Raw genomic sequence first — 19207 nt, 5'->3', positions numbered from 1 at the left:
TTGTTAATAAGGATGGCTGGCCCAGATTTTATTGGCACAGACTGAACTGAGCTGAAGTACGCTTTGAAATTTTTATCAAAAACCATATTTTAAGAAAAACTGGTGTGAGAGGACGTAGGCCAACCAATTTAAGTCTTAGTCACGTAATTGAAAAGACTCTTTAAAATGATAAGAAATGATTTAATCCCTCTGTGTTAAGTTCTAACTTCATGAAATGAATTCTGGGCCACATGCCATGGCATTAAAATCTGGCTTGTTGATTTGGGTTAATTCAAAACAAAAGGAAACCAAGAGAATTTTCAAGAACAGAAAAGCAAAGAAAAAATAAAATATTTAGAAGTTAAGAAAAAATGTTTTTGTTTTTTTTTCTATACAAGAGCAATGAATAAACTAATCGTACTTGCAGTTTGATCTGGAAAGTATAAAGAAACCACCAATATCATATAAATAATTTTGGCCCCTTTTATGCTATTGTCTTAAAAATATTTTCTGTAATATAGGTAATTGAGATGTACATTATATAGAATTTTAAAAGAAAAAACAAACTACTCCCAAGGAACCTTTTTAAAGCAGAATCGTTAAAAGCAGCAAGTTCATATTCTCTTATTGTACCAAACGATGAACACAACCACCACCAGAATTGGGATAGGGTGAACGAGGCTGGCTTTACCAATAGCATGGGATGCATCCACCATGGATATTTTGGACACTGGTGTCAGCAGACTGAAGAGCTGCAGGGTCAGGTCTGTGGTGGTGACGGATGTGAATCCTTTCAGCAGCAGCTGCTGCAGGCCTGAGAAGTCAGCCCACTTGAGCTGCGCCTGGAGTTTCTCAAGCTTTTCTCGGTGCTCAGCCTTATCGAGCGGCATATGTGCCAGTAGTCTGCTTAACAGCCTTAAGGCCATTAAGTATTCAAACTCAAAATCAGACTCCATCAAGGCTACTGTGACCCAGAAGATGGTGGCCAGAAGGTTGGTGGGATGGTTTATGTGGGATGGGTCCGTGAGGCTGTCCTTTAAGGAGGATGAGCTTCTGGTTTTTGAGGAGAGGCCTTGTTGGGTACAAGCCTGAATTCTGTCCAGTGTGGCACTTCGAGGTGGGTCGGAGGATCGGTCGATGACACCAAACTTCTTGGGCACAGAAAAGCTTCGTTGATGCCGGCTCCGTTCTGCAGTCGTGGTGTTGCCGCTGGTGGTCCCAGGGTTCACGTTTAGCTGTCCTGTGCTCTTTCTGCTTGCTGTTAGTTTACTGCTGGAGCTTAAATCTGGTGAGGAAGAGCTGGGTATAAAAATAAATAAGTTTAATAGGATGCTAACGTGTCATGAAAAGCTAGTCCTTTTACGTCCACTGAGAAACACTACAGGAGGGAAATCATTCTTTAGAAATGCCACTTTCTATTAATTTATTTTTCCTTATCCTTAAAGCTATAAAAAACAAAACAAGAAAAACCCTCACCAACAAACAAAAAGCCCAATACTGACTGCTACTTAATGAAAATGTAAAGAAATAATTGGCCTTAAAGTTTATTGATATTTCATTTATTTTTGGCTTGAATAAATGGGTAGGAATAATTATGACAAAATGTACCTGATAGGTATAAATTTGATATTCTGTTAATTGACTGCTAAGGAGAACAGAAATGGAAATTATGCTGTATCTAGAAAGAAGTCAGTAAATGTTCATGTCAAATAAAATATTTTGTACTTACAAAAATTCATGAAAAATGATTTCTAAGTCCATGATGAAAGGGTTGACTTAGAAATCATTTTTCATGAATGATTCAACATTGAGTCAACATTCTTGCTATATTTTTACTGATTTAGATAAATCTTTATATTCATAAAGATAAATATGTGTGATGTTTGTAATCACACTAAAATTATCTATCCACAAGAAATGCTCAACTTAAAAATGAAACAAGGCCCAATGGGATACAAGATAACATTACTGACTCAATTTCAAGCAAGATGAGCTCAGTTACACAAACAGAATATAGAGTCATGAATAATTTGAAATGAGTTATTAAACACTGACAGGAGCAAAAAAAAAAATACTAAGGTAGGAATTTCTTCAAGTAAAGTCAACATTTTTTCCAATTGTTTTTATGGCAACAGTTCAGAAGAGCTTTGTATATATTCATTTAAAAATACTGTTTAGTTTTAATTTCTCTTTACCCATGTAATAAATAGAATATTACGTAAAATTTGAAAAAAGACAAAAAATGAAATGAAAAATTATTAATATTTGTATCATTTAGAGCTAACATGTGCTATCTTACCAATGTTTTAAAATACTTATATAATGTGTGTGTGTGTGTGTGTGTGTGTGTGTGTGTATTTGAACTTCTTTTTTACCTTAAGAAATTATTACACATAATTTTTCAGGTCATAAATACACTTCAAAAACTAGATTTGTTCTTTGTACTTTGCCCAAAGTCCAGCATCTCCCAAATATTCCAGTACAGTACACTTGATGTCAAAATGTCATTAAGCTGATTCTCACCGGGACAATACAGTTAGGAGGTCACTGTTCTTCAAGCAGTCAGATAAGTTATCCACGGCCGCCTCCAAGGTAAGGAGTGCTTCCATTACATAACCCTGCCAAACATGTGAAGATAGCATTGTGTATTGTTTGTAACCACTGTTAACTTCCAGAAGATAAATTTAATTCATGCAAACTTTATTCCAATAATGTTATTGCTGCTTTAATTTATGAAGTCTAAAATAAGCTTTAAGGGCCACTTAGAAAATTCCGATGGCTTAGGAGTTAGTAGATAATCATAAAAATTTATTTTCCTAGGTCTAAGAGCCTCAACAGATCACTTTCCTTTGAAATCTAACAGTGAGGGGCAGGCATGACCCTCTGCTAAGGGGAGGGTGGGCATTTGAAATAGAATGGCAATGTCTGAAAGCCACAGGTCAAGAGGTGAGGTAAGGGAAGAGCTGCCTCAGTGGTGTTTTACACAGCACCTCTGATGGCTGAAAGAAGGATGCAGGTAGAGTCTGTAGGTGTGTAGGCTTCCTTAGATGCAGGAATATTTCTTTTCTCCTTTTTTTTGAGATGGAGTCTCACTTCCATTGCCCAGGCTGGAGTGCCATGGCACAATATTGGCTCACTGTAACCTGTGCCTCCTGTGTTCAAGTGATTCTCCTGCCTCAGCCTCCTGAGCAGCTTGGTCTATAAGTGTGTGCCACCACGCCTAGGTTATTTTTATATTTTTAGTGGAGATGGGGTTTTACAGTGTTGGCCAGCCAGGTCTTAAACTCCTGGCCTCAAGTGATCTGCCTGTCTTGGCCTTTCAAAGTGTTGGGATTATAGGTGTGAGCCACCATGTCTGGCCAGGACATTTCTGAAGGGCAAGAAGGGCTTGGCTGGAGCAACAGAGCTTGTAATGCCAGCACCAGTTCAGCTTCCCAATCTCTGGGCTCTATCTGGAGGGTCTCCTTGTGGCAGTCCCTCTCCATTCCTTCTTCAGCTCTCCTCAGTCTGCTGGAGACCACCCATACAGAGAGAGGTAGTGCTTTGCACAGATACAGTGGAGATGCCTGCTCTGGATAGGGAGACTATATAACTGCATCCTAGGTTGGTAGCCAGAAACTCAAAACTATGCAAAATAATCCTGACTGCCCACCAAATAAAACCAACCGCAACAACAACAAAGAAGGAGCCACCAAAGGATTTCTAGTTGTTGGCTTGTATAAGAGATAATATCCACTGAAATTCTAGAAGAAGGCTCCTTAGAATAATTTTTGTAAATATAAAAGTCAGCCTCTAAAACTGAAAGAATATATTGTACATGTCCAGATGGCTGGGATACTTGTCGAGAGAAGAAAGGCTAGAAACAAGTTAAATCCTCATCGAGACGAGGAAGCTCATCCTTCATGGGCTCCGTGGTCTTCCCTTTCATACCTGAATCTCATCTCCGTGTTCTCCGATCACCTCCACCAATCTCGAGAGAAGGTCAGATAAAGCATGTGCTGACAGAGGTTGCTTGAGGGCTCGGAATATCTGGAAGGACCGACCAGCATAGTGCCTTGAAGAGCTTGCGAGGGCTGTTTGCAATGCAACTTCACTCAATTGGTGCTCCAGATGGAAGCCTAGAGCAAAAGGAGCCATAGAACAGGTCTTTCTCTACTCTACATGCTCTGGGGCATCAAAGTTACCGTAAGTTTAAAACAGGCTAACGGCACAGGGCTACCTTGTGCTGGTACTTATTTACAAGTCAACCATTTTTTTTCTTTCTTTTTTTTTTTTGAGAAAGCGTCTCACTCTGTTGCCCAGGTTGGAGTGCAGTGGCATGATTACAGCTCACTGCAGCCTCTACCTCCTGGGCTCAAGTAATCCTTCCATCTCAGCCTCCCAAGTAGCTGGGACTACAGGTGTGTGCCACCATGCCTGGCTAGTTGTTTGTATTTTTTGTAGAGATGGGGGTCTCACTATGTTGCCAAGGCTGGTCTTGAACTCCTGGGATCAAGTGATCTGCCTGCTTTGCCCTCCTAAAGTGCTTGAATTATTGGCATGAGCCACCATGTCACCATGTCAGGCTTTTTTTTTTTTTTTTTTTTTTGGAACAGCATCTTTCTTTGTTGCCCAGGCTGGTCTTGAACTCCTGGGCTCAAGGAACCCTCCAGATTCAGTGTACTGAGTCGCTGGGGTTACAGGTATGTGCCACTGCACCCAGCTCATTTTATAATAAAAACAAATTCTGAATAAATCGTAGGGAATTATATTGTAGTAGAAAAAGGCTTTGGAACAAGACGGTGCTGGTATTGAATTGGGGCTTTCTAGCTCTGGGAAAGAAATTTGTTCTCCATGAATCTTTCCTTATCTTTAACTTCTCTCATACAGTTATTGTGAAAATTAAACAACGTATACAGTGCCTAGTACAGTGTCTGAAACATAACGTAGGCTCACAAATGTATTATTTATTACCTCGCTATTTTCGTATGTTATTCTTCTGTACTACTTTTGTTGCGCAGAATACTCACTCCTTTTTTTTGTTGAGTTTGTTAGAGTAGAGGAAATTTCACAATAGAGGAAAGCTGTTAGTGGACCTAGTCAACTCAAAACACAACTAAGGCCCGTGCCAAAGTCTTTGCTTTATTGATATGCAGATGTTGAAAAGCAGACACTGTGAGGAAGGCAGCCATAATTTAAACTTTTGCCTGAATATTTGTTTTTCTGATTGTAGAAAGGTAATCTCAGTAATCAGAAAACCATTTGATCAGATGGGAATGAAAATGTAACATAAAGCTCATGACTGAATTCAGCGTCATTAAACTATACACTTGCTGTGCTTCTCTGCAGGGAGAAAAGCGGACAACAAGGGTAGGAGGCCTGAATGAAAACAGAGACAGGCTGTCTCTATGTCGCTGAGGACACATTTGGCTGCTACATCAAAGTGGGCCAGAAGGGATAATTCAGTGTCATTGTTCTTAGCTGCAGCTTGGCTACTTGGCCCTAGGGACAAACAGACTATACAAGAAAATGTTCCTGCAGAGAAAACAGCGGGCCTTGGAAAACTGACCTCAGACACATTCAGAGTAGTAAATGTAGGATTAAACCCATAGAGGAAATTCGTATCTTATGAATGATGTTTCAAAAAAACTTTTTATGTCTTTATTTTAAAATAAAGGTTTAAAAAATAAAATAAAATAAAGGTTTGTTTGCTTAGCCTATTTTATGTGTGGAGGTTAGGTACCTTGGCAATGAGCAAATGCTTATTTAAATCACAATGAACTTGAGGGTTAGAACCATATTAGCAGGACTTCAGACTCCAACACCACAACAGTGTCCTTTGAGAAAATGGAAAGGTCCTTCAGGGCCCCAGTTCTGGCCAATGGAATGTGGGAAAAAAACCACTGGATACCCCATTTAAGTCTGGGGTATCAATGCATCCTAAGGAATTCTCTTCTCACTCTTTCTTCCTCCACCTGCTAGCTAGATGCAGAGGGCCCAGCAGAGGCCTCAGCCTAGGGGGTGGCACAGCTACAGGCTGGAGGGTCCCTGAGGCACCTAGTGGAAGGCCACTTGCCAAACAACTGCACTGAACTGTTAAAGGACCCAGGAATATAACCTTTTGTTGTGTTAAGCCTCTGAGCTCTGGGGGTTGTTTGTTATAGCAGATATGCCGCCCTGACTAACACAAGTGTTTCCAGGAACACACTGTGTATGTGTAGAGAAAACAGGCCAAAAGCAGGGATGTACAAGGAAATCAGAATTGGTAAAAATTGACTGATCAAGGTGTAAAAAGACTTAGATTCTATGTAGCCTGAAGTACCCTCCAAGAATTCAGTATAAGGCATTTATATATTTTCTCATTTTTATTATTTTCATTCAATCAAAGATTTTAGATTAATTAATGGTTTACATAAAATTGTAAATTTCTTCCTTTGGTTGTTATTAACTGGTTATTAATTTGGGCAATTATTAGTTGGCTTTCGAAGTCTTAATATTTTAAACAAATTCCAAAGGGGAAACTGAAAACAAGAAATGGAAGTCTATTCCTGGAATGACTCTCCCATTTTGGTCTGTCAGTATTTTTTGATTTTTAATAAGTGTCCTCTGATAATGAAAAGATACGTGGCTAATCCAAGATGTGTTAAACGGGGAAATGTGCTAATTATCAGAGCAGCTGGAAAAGTCAGGGAGCTGGATTTAACTGTCAGCCTGGTGTGAGAAAAAAAGGTAGAGATGGTTTTACAACATACTGAGGAACCAGATTTAAGTTTAATACACAGACAGCCCAGGCCAACTTGGATCTGAAGGAATGCAGCAGAAGGCAAACACTTAAGTATTATGATGCTACTACAGCTTAAATAGGACACACTCTGTATTTGGAATACTGAATAGTCATTTGCACAGGAATTATTAGCAAACACTTTTAAAGCCAAAACCATTTTATCACAAATTCTTTTTTTTTTTTTTTTATTTAAAAAAACAGTTTTACTGTTTCAACCAGCCATCAGACTGACCATTTTTCATCGTTGAGACTGATGAGAGTCAATTAATGAGATTTATTCCTCATAGCCTTCTTTAAAGAAAATGTTATAGGCATAGTTTAATTCTAGTAACGGAAATGAAAGAAGTAGAACAAATATATTGGGAAAATTATTTGATATAGCATAATGCAAATATATATGGCATTAAATACCATGCAGTTAGCAGCATCTGAACAAGGTTCAAAACTCCCCTGTCCATATGCTCGTGCTATGGATGTGGACTGCAGGACCACTCTAAGGCGCTGTAATCATCATACAGAGATAGTGTCCATTACAGAACAATGCTGAAAGAGGGATCTGTGCAAATAGGATGAAGTACCTGATTTGGAATCTTTAAATACAGACACAACGTGACGTAGAAAATTAGTGAGCTGTTCAGCACTCTTTGAGTTTTGATTTTTAGGTGTGATATCTTCATGGCACCAAAGTGGACCAAATGCCCTTAAACAAAACACATAAAATGTCAAAAATATAACTGTCATTTTGCATTTTTAAAACTATACATGCAGTCCTGACTCCAAAGGTAAAACATATTTAAAATATTTGTAATCTATGCATATGACAAAGGTCTAATACCAGCATCTATAAGGAACTTTAACAAATTTATAAGAAAAAAACCAAACAACTCCATTAAAAAGTGGGCAAAGGATATGAACAGATACTTCTCAAAAGAAGACATACATGCAGCCAACAAGCATATAAAAAAAGCTTGGGCCGGGCATGGTGGCTCTCGCCTGTAATCCCAGCACTTTGGGAGGCTGAGGTGGGTGGATCACGAGGTCAGATCTAGACCATCCTGGCTAACACAGTGAAACTCTGTCTCTGTTAAAATACAAAAAATCAGCCAGGTGTGGAGGCACGCACCTGTAGTCCCAGCTACTTGGGAGGCTGGGGCAGGAGAATCTCTTGAACCGGGGGGTGGAGGTTGCAGTGAGCCAAGATTGTGCCACTGCACTCCAGCCTGGGTGACAGAGCAAGACTGTCTCAAAAAACAAATCTCAAAATCCCAGTGAGATACCATCTCATTCTGACACCAGTCAGAATGGCGATGATTAAAAAGTCAAAAAACAACAGATGCTAGCAAGGTTGTGGAGAAAAAGGAAGGCTTTTACACTGTTGGTGTGAGTTTAAATTAGTTCAACCATTGTGGAAGACAGCGTGGTGATTCCTCAAAGACCTAGAGATGGAAATACCATTCAACCCAGCAATTCCATTACTGTGTATACACCCAAAGGAATATACACTGTTCTATTATAAAGACACATGCGTGCATATGTTTACTGTAGCACTATTCACAACAGCAAAGACATGGAATTAACCCAAATGCTCATTAATGATAGACTGGATAAAGAAAATGTGGTACATATACACGATGGAATACTAAGCCACCATGAAAAGATACAAGATTATGTCCTTTGCAGGGACATGGACGGAGCTGAAGGCTATCATCCTTAGCAAACTAATGCAGGAACAAAAAAACAAATACCACATATTCTCACTTATAAGTGGGAGCCAAATGGACACATGGAGTGGGGAACAACACACACTGGGGCCTACCAGAGGGCAGAGAATAGGAGAGAGAGGATCAGGAAAAACAACTAATGGATATTGGGATTAACACCTGGCTGATTAAATAGCCTGTACAGCAAACCCCCTTGACACATGTTTACCTATGCAACAAACCTGCACATCCTGCACATATACCCCTGAACTTAAAGTTAAAAAAATTTTTAAACAATTTTAAGGGCCGGGCGCGGTGGCTCAAGCCTGTAATCCCAGCACTTTGGGAGGCCGAGGCGGGTGGATCACGAGGTCAAGAGATCGAGACCATCCTGGTCAACATGGTGAAACCCCGTCTCTACTAAAACTACAAAAAATTAGCTGGACATGGTGGCGCGTGCCTGTAGTCCCAGCTACTCAGGAGGCTGAGGCAGGAGAATTGCCTGAACCCAGGAGGCGGAGGTTGCGGTGAGCCGAGATTGCGCCATTGCACTCCAGCCTGGGTATCAAGAGCGAAACTCCGTCTCAAAAAAGAAAAAAAAAAAAAAATTTTACAAATTATTTTGGAAGTACATTTCAGTCTTATAAACCTTACCAGCATACTCAAAACACACCCTAGTAATTTATGGAGGCACTTTAAAATGTTTTAAATTAACTTCATTTACAAAATTAAAAATAAAACCTTTCAATTCACCAGAACAGTGCTTGGCACATCATAGGTGCTACATGTTTGTGTGTTAAATAAAATGATATAAATTGTTAACTGAAATATAGATTTAGACATGGACTCAATTTTCACATTTTAGCATCTGCAGAGATAAGGCTTTTATCAGGATCACATCAAGTTGCAAACACCATAGGATCAAACTGAAGACATGGCCTCTGTCATCTACTTGGTTTTCAACACTAAGAATGAAATGGAGCCAGGTAGGAGAATCTCAGAGAAGGAGTTATTCCCAACATGTAATATTGACAGATGGTGAGCGGTGACAATACTTTTCCTTCCCACAAATCATTCAGGTCTCTGAAGTACCCTGTATGTGCAGGAATACTGTATGTGGGCATCATCAGCTCCCTTCCTAAGCTTCCTGCAGAGAAAATCCTCCATTAAGTTGAGAGCTGCACAAAATAACCTGAATCATGAATTGTGGAAAGAAAATACTCTTTTTTATCGTTCACATTAATCGATGCATTAGCTGAAGAAAGCAAAATCACAAGAGGTATTAGGTAACACATACACAGACTAGATTTCCAGGATTTAATTCACTGAGAAAGGAGAGGACGCCACCCAGTCACAGGTAAGCATGCTTTACACAAATACCACACCGCAGGGTGTTAGACATCCTGAAGCCTTATAAGCTAAATGGTTAATGGGAAGAATCAGAAGACCTGACCAGGACCACTTGCAGTTTTTCTTTGTTTTGATTTCTTTCCTATTGTGCTTCCTATTGTTTCTCATTTCTGACTGCCTTTTACAAATTACTCTTTGGGCCAGATGAACAGATAATGGTCCCCTTGGCAGCTGTTTCTGGGTTGACCATGGCTAATATCCTTGGTTTCCAGAGTGATGTTCTTTACCAAATCTCAGAGCTCCTAACTCCTGGCAGCTCTGATAGATGACTAAAGGCATGCTCACCGTGGGGCACTGCCATCTCCTGCCTCCATCTGCTGCATCATCATTATCCACAAAATACCCTTGCCCATCAACTGTCACATCAGTGGGATCCTAGAAACTTTTACCAACGTCTGCCTTTCACACAGACTCCAACAGTTGCAATTGAGAAGAGAAAGAGGACTCTGTTAGAACCCCAGGATCACTTTTCCATCTGTGTAGTTTAAAGCATTGGCAATTTTCCAAAAGACCGGCCTGCAAACAGCAGCGTGGCTCCCAGCCCCTTATTACCTGGTCGTCAGAAACTCAATGAGCTTGTTTGCCTTCTCATCTGTTTCAGCAGCTGTGTCCACGTCTTCTACCTCCTGGGTCATCTGCGGGAGGTTCCCGCTGCTGCCTCCCAGACTGATGCTGGAGGAGGTGGAGCTGGAGCTAAGCCCTGAGTCGGGGACCGGGGATGACTGGTCCTCTCTGAGGAAGTCAAAGCCACCTGGTAGGAGAAGAAGGTCACGGAGGGATGTACTAGGCAGCGTGCTTGTCAGCATGCTTAATGAGGTTCAGAAAGGAGCACAGAGAAGTGTGAAATTCTTTAAATTTGGGGGAGAAAACTCTTGCTTTTGGCTGTGGCTATGATTGAATGAGACTGACAGTTTTTCTTTGTTTAGGAAATCAGTTGCATTGCTGTGTAAAAATGAGTGTGTATTTGGGAACCGGAGGTGATTTGCTGCTTTCTATTCTGGTGTTTTGGTTGATGCTTTCTGTGAAAAAAAGGGATGTGCGTGTGTTTGTATGCATGCATGGGCCAGGCAAAGGACCAGTTTAACTGTAACATTTCATCTACTAACTGTGCTCTTAATAACTATTCCTGGATATTAGTCTACTTAAACATGTGAAATGATACCCTGTTTGAAGATACCAATCACTTAAAGGCCGGTGACTTATACATAATGTTTTTGAGTAAATGTGCCCAGAAGATTTAGTATTACATATATGTTGATATATTTTAATGGAATATGTTTTATTGTATTCAAAAAATATGGCATAAGCAAATACTGTTTCTTCATTACATTCTCGGTTGACATTCTACACCGCTGGGTGGGCTGCACGTTTAAAAATGTATATATGTGACTGCTCCTTTTCCCCTATTTAATAATCATAAAAAGTACGTAGTTCTGGTGTGTGTCTGACGGATACACTGAATTAGAAGTGAGGAGTCCTGGGTTTGAATAATATTTCTGCCACTTATAGTGTAGCCTCAGGGAATTTATGTAATTCTCTGTATCTCTGTCCTATTATAATAAAGTCAAGACAATTTCTGTCACACACATTTTTAGTGTGCATTTGAAAGCAATTATAGTTGAAACTAGGTGCTTAATGAATGTTTATAAAAAAAGAGCATTTCCCATATTCTTTGCACACCTATTCCCTGAGTTCTACAGAGTCAGTCACTTTAGCTATCTACTGTTTGTCTTGCCTTGTATGCATTTTTTTGGTAAATCTTCACTCTACACCATTTTATACCACATCATTGGTACAATAAATGCAAAACCAGTGTACACAGAGATACACAACTTATCAGACATTACAATTTTCTCTGCCTAAGGCCATACATATTTTTTAAAAATTCTTATCCTGAGGACTTAGAGCAGCCAGAACGCTTCAATTTAATCAACCATCTACAACAAGGAGAGTTTTGTGTTTCTAAGAGGCTATTGGTAGGTTATTTTCAACTAAGTGTAGTTTGGTTCAAAGGGAAGTGCTTAAATTGAGGTAAGTAAGCCTTAGATCTCAGAGATAATGATGACTTCTTATTTGTTTTCCAAAGAACGATGTTAACATCTGTTAGAAGCCAATACAATGGTGGGAACAAGTGATAAATAAAAGTACACCCTTTTCATAGTAATGCAGAAAGCACGCAGTTAACATATGAAATGCCACACTATAGCTAGTGCCAATGCAATGTATAAATAATAGTTAAAAAAAATCAGTCTCTGAACTCTATTTGGTAATCTTCACCATCATTTTAAGATATTTTAAATGGGCCGGGCGCGGTGGCTCAAGCCTGTAATCCCAGCACTTTGGGAGGCTGAGGCGGGTGGATCACGAGGTCAAGAGATCGAGACCATCCTGGTCAACATGGTGAAACCCCGTCTCTACTAAAAATACAAAAAATTAGCTGGGCATGGTGGTGCGTGCCTGTAATCCCAGCTACTCAGGAGGCTGAGGCAGGGGAATTGCCTGAACCCAGGAGGCGGAGGTTGCGGTGAGCCGAGATCGTGCCATTGCACTCCAGCCTGGGTAACGAGAGCGAAACTCCGTCTCAAAAAAAAAAAAAAAAAAAAAAAGATATTTTAAATGTTCTGGTTCTAAATGAAAACCACTAGTTACCCCTTTGGATAAAGTTTTCATAAATGGCTCGACATGGCAGAGTAACTTCTTTGACTCAGCTAATGCCATCTATTCCTATTTTTTTGTTTTTTGAGACAGTGTCTCACTCTGTCGCTCAGGCTGGAGTGCAGTGGCGTGATCTCGGCTTACTGCAACCTCCACCTCCCAGGTTCAGGCAATTCTCCTGCCTCAGCCTTCTTAGTAGCTAGGATTACAGGCACACACCACCATGCCCAGCTAATTTTTGTATTTTTAGTAGAGATGGGATTTTACCATGTTGGTCAGGCTGGTCTCTAATTCCTGACCTCATGATCTGCCCACCTCGGCCTCCTAAAATGCTGGGATTACAGGTGTGAGCCACCGTGTCCGGCCCCATCTATTCCTATTTCTGAAATTAATTTTTTTTGGTTTCAAAACTGCAATGGTTTTTAATGGGCTCCCCCTAACGGCGCCTTCAAGGAAAAGGTCATTCAATAAAGTGAAAATTCCTTCATGGGCACTAGAAGGCACACAACTGATATATCTGGTACCTTGGCTGTGACCTGCTCACAGGCAGTAGCCATGGTTGCTGTTTTGTGTGTTCTCATTGAAATACCCTAACTTGAGCTTGGCTGTAATGAATACATTGTAAACAATCCTGCTAACTCCATTTTGCCCACCCTGAGCTGTGCTGCCCACCCTGAGCTATGTAGGGCATTCTGTTCCGAAAGCTTATGGTCTGAGAAACAGGGCCCACTGGCCCATACATCCTGTACCTGCAGCTGTGTAACTGCCTACCCACATCCAGAGTAAAAAACAACTTTAAATAGAATTTGTTGTTAGGCACCCCCTACCTTCCCCTAACCTCTCCTTCTGCTTCTGTAATAATCCGCTTACCGCCCTCTGACCCTAAACTGGTATAAAAACGTTGACCACCCTTTGTTCGTGGCCGAGACATTTGAGCTCTAGCTGACTCTTGGACGTCGGCCATTAAAGGTGGACTCTCAACAAACTCAGTGCATGGTGCTTCTGTTTAAACTCGCTTGGGTATAACATCACCCTTCGGTGTTCTAGACTGTTGCTCCTGGCCAATGGGCACTTACATTTCCAATGCATCAGTAGGAACATAGTCATTGGTGGCAGCAATCATAGCTATAACCAGGAAAAATATATTTTTAATATGCAGTAATAAAGAAAGCTTTTGAGAGGCAAGTTCACCTCAAGTGAAACGGTGTGTATTTATTGTCCTGTTGATTTATCACTTGGAAAATTGGAGATCATAGTATGAGAGAAGTTAACTTGGGCTCCAGTGGCACCTGTGGTTAGTTATCTTTGCATTTGTGACTGTCCTATGCGCTCTAACTGTCCTTCTCTGTTACCTGTATAGAGATATTCAGGTTGGTAAGCTGGCTGCACAGTTAGAGTCTTAGCTTCACCCATCTCTCGAGTCTGCAGAAGCACGGAGGCAATGGAATGGAAATTGCTGTTGCAAGACAGGGCAATCAAGAGGTGAAGAAGCAGTTTTTTGCTGTGTTCAAAGACTTCAGGCCGGTAATGGTCCAAACCTGGAACAAAACAGTAGAATCTCTCAGTATAAACAAATGTTAAGCTCGTTTAGATTCCAGGGATAGTAAAGATTCCAGAATACTCAGGAGGAACATGTTAAAAGAATGTTTAGTTTTCTTTGTTATTGTTTGTGTTACCAACATACAGAAGTTGAGCTTAGGAAAAATAAAATGCTTTATTTCTTAAGTAAAATGTTCTCAGGAAATGCTGATAGATGGACTTTTCTTGACCTCTCTGTAGCATCTGACGTGGTTAGCATTCCTTCTTCTTGAGATGTTCTCTTCCTTGGATATCCCTGTTACTGAAAGATTCTAATTTTATTAGTCTCTTTCTAACTGAATTTCTGAGATTCCCTGGCTGGTTCCTCTTCTCATTTTTGCTCTACAAAGCTCAGGGCTTGGCCCACTCTTTCCCACATCCTTTCTTTTTATGCACTGACTATGCCTCATAGCTTAAAATTTGTCACCTCAGCCAAAGACCCTCAAAAAGACCCAATTTATTTTGGATATCTTTATAGATGTGGCATTAGTGAGATACCACTATGTTTACATAGTAGAGCAATTTCAAACAGTGACCAAGTAGCTGACATTTCAGAGCAGAAGTCACAAAAGGGCAATGAAAAATGGTGGAGACCAAATATTCCAGAAATGAGTCAAATAGGATGCCAATGTGAAAGGAAATCTCTACGGATTACTTCTGTATGTTTTTAACCTGATTGGCTAGAATGCCTTTTAGATCCAGTCTTACCTAAGAAGACAGCGTGAAGTAATAATGGTAGATGAAGCGCCCAATCTTCTCGTACGCTGTGATCCACCACCATTTCAGTCATAAAAATTACAGCAATATTGCACCTAATCAATGAAATAATGAAATTAATGCAACTTCTAAAGGGGATGGAAATATTGGTAGACTGTTGAGTTACAATTGGATGTAACTCTTAAGTATTTTTTTTAATATGGAGTCTTGCTCTGTTGCCAGGCTGGAGTGCAGTGGCACGATCTCGGCTCACTCCAAGCTCCACCTGCCGGGTTCAGGTGATTCTCCTTCCTCAGCCTCCCGAGTAGCTGGGACTACAGGTGTGTTCCACCACACCCAGCTAATTTTGTATTTTTAGTAGAGACAGGGTTTCACAATGTTGGCCAGGATGTGCTTGATCTCTTGACCTTGTGATCCGCTCACCTCGGCCTCCCAAAGTGCTAGGATTACAGGTGTGAGCCACCGTGCCCAGCCAACTCTTAAGTATTTTTAAAGAGTTATGTAAGGCTTTTATTCCAGGGAAATAGGTTTAACTCATAACACAGCATTCCAGGGAAATAGAGTTTAAAGAGTTAGGCAAGGCTCTTATTCCAGAGATAAAGAGTTTAATTCATAACAGCACAGAGCTGCACAACAAGAGTTAAGGGATGAAGAGCTATCAAAGACAAGGTCCCTCTCATCAAGTTGCTTATAGTCTAAAAAGCATCATAGAATGCATGCCCATATCCAGGTTACATCAAGGAGAAATTCAAAGGTCACAGGCAGCTTTGAATGTTGGTTAATATTTGACCAAACTCTGCTAATATGCTGGAAGCCAGCCGTCAGATCAGGCAGGATCCCACTGACTGATTAGACCCTTTAACGTGGTGAGACCTGGAACAGGTTTCTCTCTTGTCATAGGTAGAAAAGTCCAGTCAAAGCTAAGGTTTCCTTCTACCCACACAGGCTACTCACCTATGGAGTGGTCCCCGGGGAGTGATAGTCTCCGGGAGATAGTCAACCAGGGGTGCCCAGCATCCTCCAGTACAAGGCATCGGTAAAGGCTGCGGCTGCTTGGTCTCTGTAATAGTCAGCAACCAGCCCGTATAGGGAGAAATTGGATCATCTGTAGGGTGAGAAAGACACTGTGCTTTATTTCCAGGGAGAGGAGACTTGTTTTCTTTACTCAATGTTTTTAGAATAAATTTTATAAGTGTATGCTTAATAAGCATAAAAATAACTTTATTTTTCATTAAAAATTTTTTTAGGGACAGGTTCTTGCTGGCACCCAGGCTGGAGTATATTCATCAAAACTCACTGCAGGGCTGGTTGTGGTGGTTCATGCCTGTAATTCCAGCACTTTGGGAGGCTGAGGTGGGTGGATCACCTGAGGTCAGGAGTTTGAAAGCAGCCTGACCAACATGGTGAAGCCCCATGTCTACTAAAAATACAAAAAAAAAAAAAAAAAAAAAAAAAAGCAGGGCATGGTGGCACGAGCCCGTAGACTGAGACAGGAGAATTGCTTGAACCTCGGAGGCGGAGGTTGCAGTGAGCCAATATTGCGTCACTGCACTCCAGCCTGGGTGAGAGAGTGAGACTCTGTTTAAAACAAACAAACAAACAAACAAACAAACAAACAAGCAAAAAACACCTCACTGCAGCCTCGAGTTCCTGGGCTCAAAAGATCTTCCTGGCTTAGCCTCCTGAGTAGCTATGACTACAGGTGTGTGTCACCACAACCAGCTAATTAAAAAATTGTTGGTTTTTAAAAAATGGATGGGCTCTCACCATGTTGCTCACACAGGTCTCAAACTCCTGGCCTCAAGTGATCCTCCCACCTTGGCCTCCCATGGGATTATAGGTGTGAGTGCCTGGCCAGAAATAACTTCCTAATCATTTAATTTAGTGAGCACAAATTACATGATCAAATGGGTTAGAATTACTTGTTTAGGTAACTACTTGATTAGTTATTACTTGGTAACTAATTTATACTTATTTATCATAAAGCAACACAGAATACAGACATGCAAAAAGAAAAATAAATCATGTTGAATCCCATCTCTATGAAAACTTGCTCTTCCTCCAGTCTTCCTCATCTCAATAAAGCATAGTTTTGGCCAGTTGCAATGGCTGAAGCCTGTAATTGCAGCACTTTGGGAGGACAAGGCGGGTGGATCACTTGAGGTCAGGAGTTTGAGACCAGCCTGGCCAATATAGTGAAACCCCTTTCTACTAAAAATACAAAAAAAAATAGCTGGGCCAGGTGGTGTGTGCCTGTAATAATCCCAGCTACTCAGGAGGCTGAGGCAGCAGAATCATTTGAACCCAGGAGGAGGAGGTTGCAGTGAGCCAAGATCGCGCCACTGCACTCCAGCCTTGGTGAAAGAGCAAGACTCTTGTCTCAATAAAAAAGAAAAAAGCACAGTTTCATATTTCCAGTTTGCTCAGGACAAGAGACTTAGAGTCATCCCTGACTTTCCCCTCATATCCTACACCCAAATACTAATTACAATGATGATGATGATAACAGTAATAATAAAAATCATAACATTAGGAATTAGCACAGAGGACTTACTTGATGCCAGGTACTGTCCTATGTATTTCACATATTAATGGCCCAATAATAGGTATCTACTTTTTCTCTATTTTGTAGAGAAGAAAGTGAGGTTCAGTAACTTGTCATCATCAACATATTCAGAGAGCTCTGTCCTCAAAGCATCTCCAGAATCTGAGTACTGTTCTCCATCTAGGTACCATCCTCTCTCACATGGGCTACTGCAATGGCCTCCTTAAGTGTCTCACTGCCTCTATCCTTGTGCTGCTACAGTCTATGGTCCACAGAGCAGACAGACCAATTATTTTAAATCAAATTCAGTAGTGTCTCTTTCTCTGCTCAACACCCTCCAGTGGCTCCCTACAAATTCACGCCTGTGGCCGTTAAGGCCTTACAAGGTCTTCCCCCCCGCCACTCCCCCCGACCCATGTTCCTCTCCTGGCTTATCTCCTACCAGCCTCCCCTTGCTCACCCCATTCCACTCATCCTAGCTTCCCTGCTGTTCTGTGATCAGGCTGGGCCCAATACAGCCTCAAGGCTCTTACATTTGCTGTTCCCTATGGCTGGGATACTCTTCTGCAGACAGTTGCATGGCTCACTTTTTTGCTTCATTTAAGTCTCTGCTCAAATATCACCTTATCACAGCAGCTTTTCTTGACTATTGTATTTACATTTACCCCCAACCCCGATCACTTCCTACCCTGCTCAAAAAAATAAAATAAAATAAAATAAGTACAGAAACCTATTACAGGAGTTTTGTTTTTGTTTTTGAGTTGGAGTTTTGCTCTGTCACCCAGGCTGGAGAGCACTGGTGCGATCTCAGTTCACTGCAACCGCTGCCTACCAGGTTCAAGCGACTCTCCTGCCTCAGCCTCCTGAGTAGCTGGGATTATAGGCGCATACCACCATGCCCAGCTAATGTTTTGTATTTTTAGTAGAGACAGGGTTTCCCCATGCTGGTTAGGCTGGTCTCAAACTCCTGACCTTGTGATCTGCCTGCCTTGGCCTCCCAAAATGCTGGGATTACAGGCATGAGCCACGGCACCCATCCTGAAGTTATTTCTTACCATGCTCCTAAAGCAGGCCAACAGCATTTAAGACGAGCAATTCTCCTGGTGGGCAAAGCATTTAACCCAGGTATATGACTTCAGACAAGCTGGCTTATTCTTGGGATTGGTTTATGTAATAAGAGGAAGGATTTACTATGTCGCCTTTAGGCAATTTTACAACAATCCAATTTTCTTTGCTGCACATTTACAAGGCAGTGTGAGGTCACTGATTTGATGCTGATGGCCCAGTGTAGAATGCTGGCCTTAACACTTACAGAGCTGGTGGAGGGGTGCCTTCCTGACAACTGAGGCTCTGAACAAGGGCAGCCATCAGAAAACCAGAACCAATAACACCCTGCTTCTCTTGGCATGTGGCTAAGAGGGTTTCAGTGGAAAAGGTCAGGACTTCCCTCGGAAAGCGTAACTACTGGCTTTTTCTAATACACTGACAAGTGAGCCACCAGAACCCTGTAAGACTATGCCACAAAGCTTGGCCACAACAATTTTAGCCTAGAAAAAATTTAAAGCTAGTGCACTAGTAACTCATTTTGGTTCTAATTCTCAGCAAATTATCTACAAGTAACTTACTTGCAGCAAGTTAACTTCTCAGATAATCATCCAGGATAAGTTAGTTGCCAAATGTACCGCTAAGTAATTAGCTATTCTTCAATAAAACTTGAAAGGAAAACAAAAAGGAAGAATACCGAAGAACTAAAAAGTAAACTGTGAGATTTCTGTTAGGAAAGGATATGTTATTCTTTGTTTCAATGATGTTCTCAGATATATCCAATCAGCCAAAATATACTGAGAGAACTTATGGTGG

General features: G+C 41.0%; 1 protein-coding gene across 13 annotated transcripts in view; it reads right to left on the bottom strand.

The window, feature by feature from the left end:
- FRY (FRY microtubule binding protein) overlaps positions 1–19207 on the bottom strand; it is a 469586-nt gene that overhangs the window by 56908 nt on the left and 393471 nt on the right. For all 13 annotated transcript variants that reach the window (XM_032294839.1, XM_032294841.1, XM_032294838.1 and 10 more), the window contains 8 exons: positions 15757–15907; positions 14794–14897; positions 13860–14045; positions 10405–10603; positions 7321–7442; positions 3910–4097; positions 2503–2597; positions 671–1278 (listed from right to left, as the gene is read on the bottom strand). In XM_032294839.1, coding sequence (XP_032150730.1) covers positions 671–1278; positions 2503–2597; positions 3910–4097; positions 7321–7442; positions 10405–10603; positions 13860–14045; positions 14794–14897; positions 15757–15907 — 1653 coding nt within the window. The remainder of the gene's footprint in view (positions 1–670; positions 1279–2502; positions 2598–3909; positions 4098–7320; positions 7443–10404; positions 10604–13859; positions 14046–14793; positions 14898–15756; positions 15908–19207) is intronic.

This window comes from Sapajus apella, unplaced genomic scaffold, assembly GCF_009761245.1.
Source record: "Sapajus apella isolate SASKATOON/1434 unplaced genomic scaffold, GSC_monkey_1.0 scaffold32, whole genome shotgun sequence".
NCBI lineage: Eukaryota > Metazoa > Chordata > Mammalia > Primates > Cebidae > Sapajus > Sapajus apella.
This window is presented reverse-complemented; position numbering and strand designations above follow the sequence as displayed.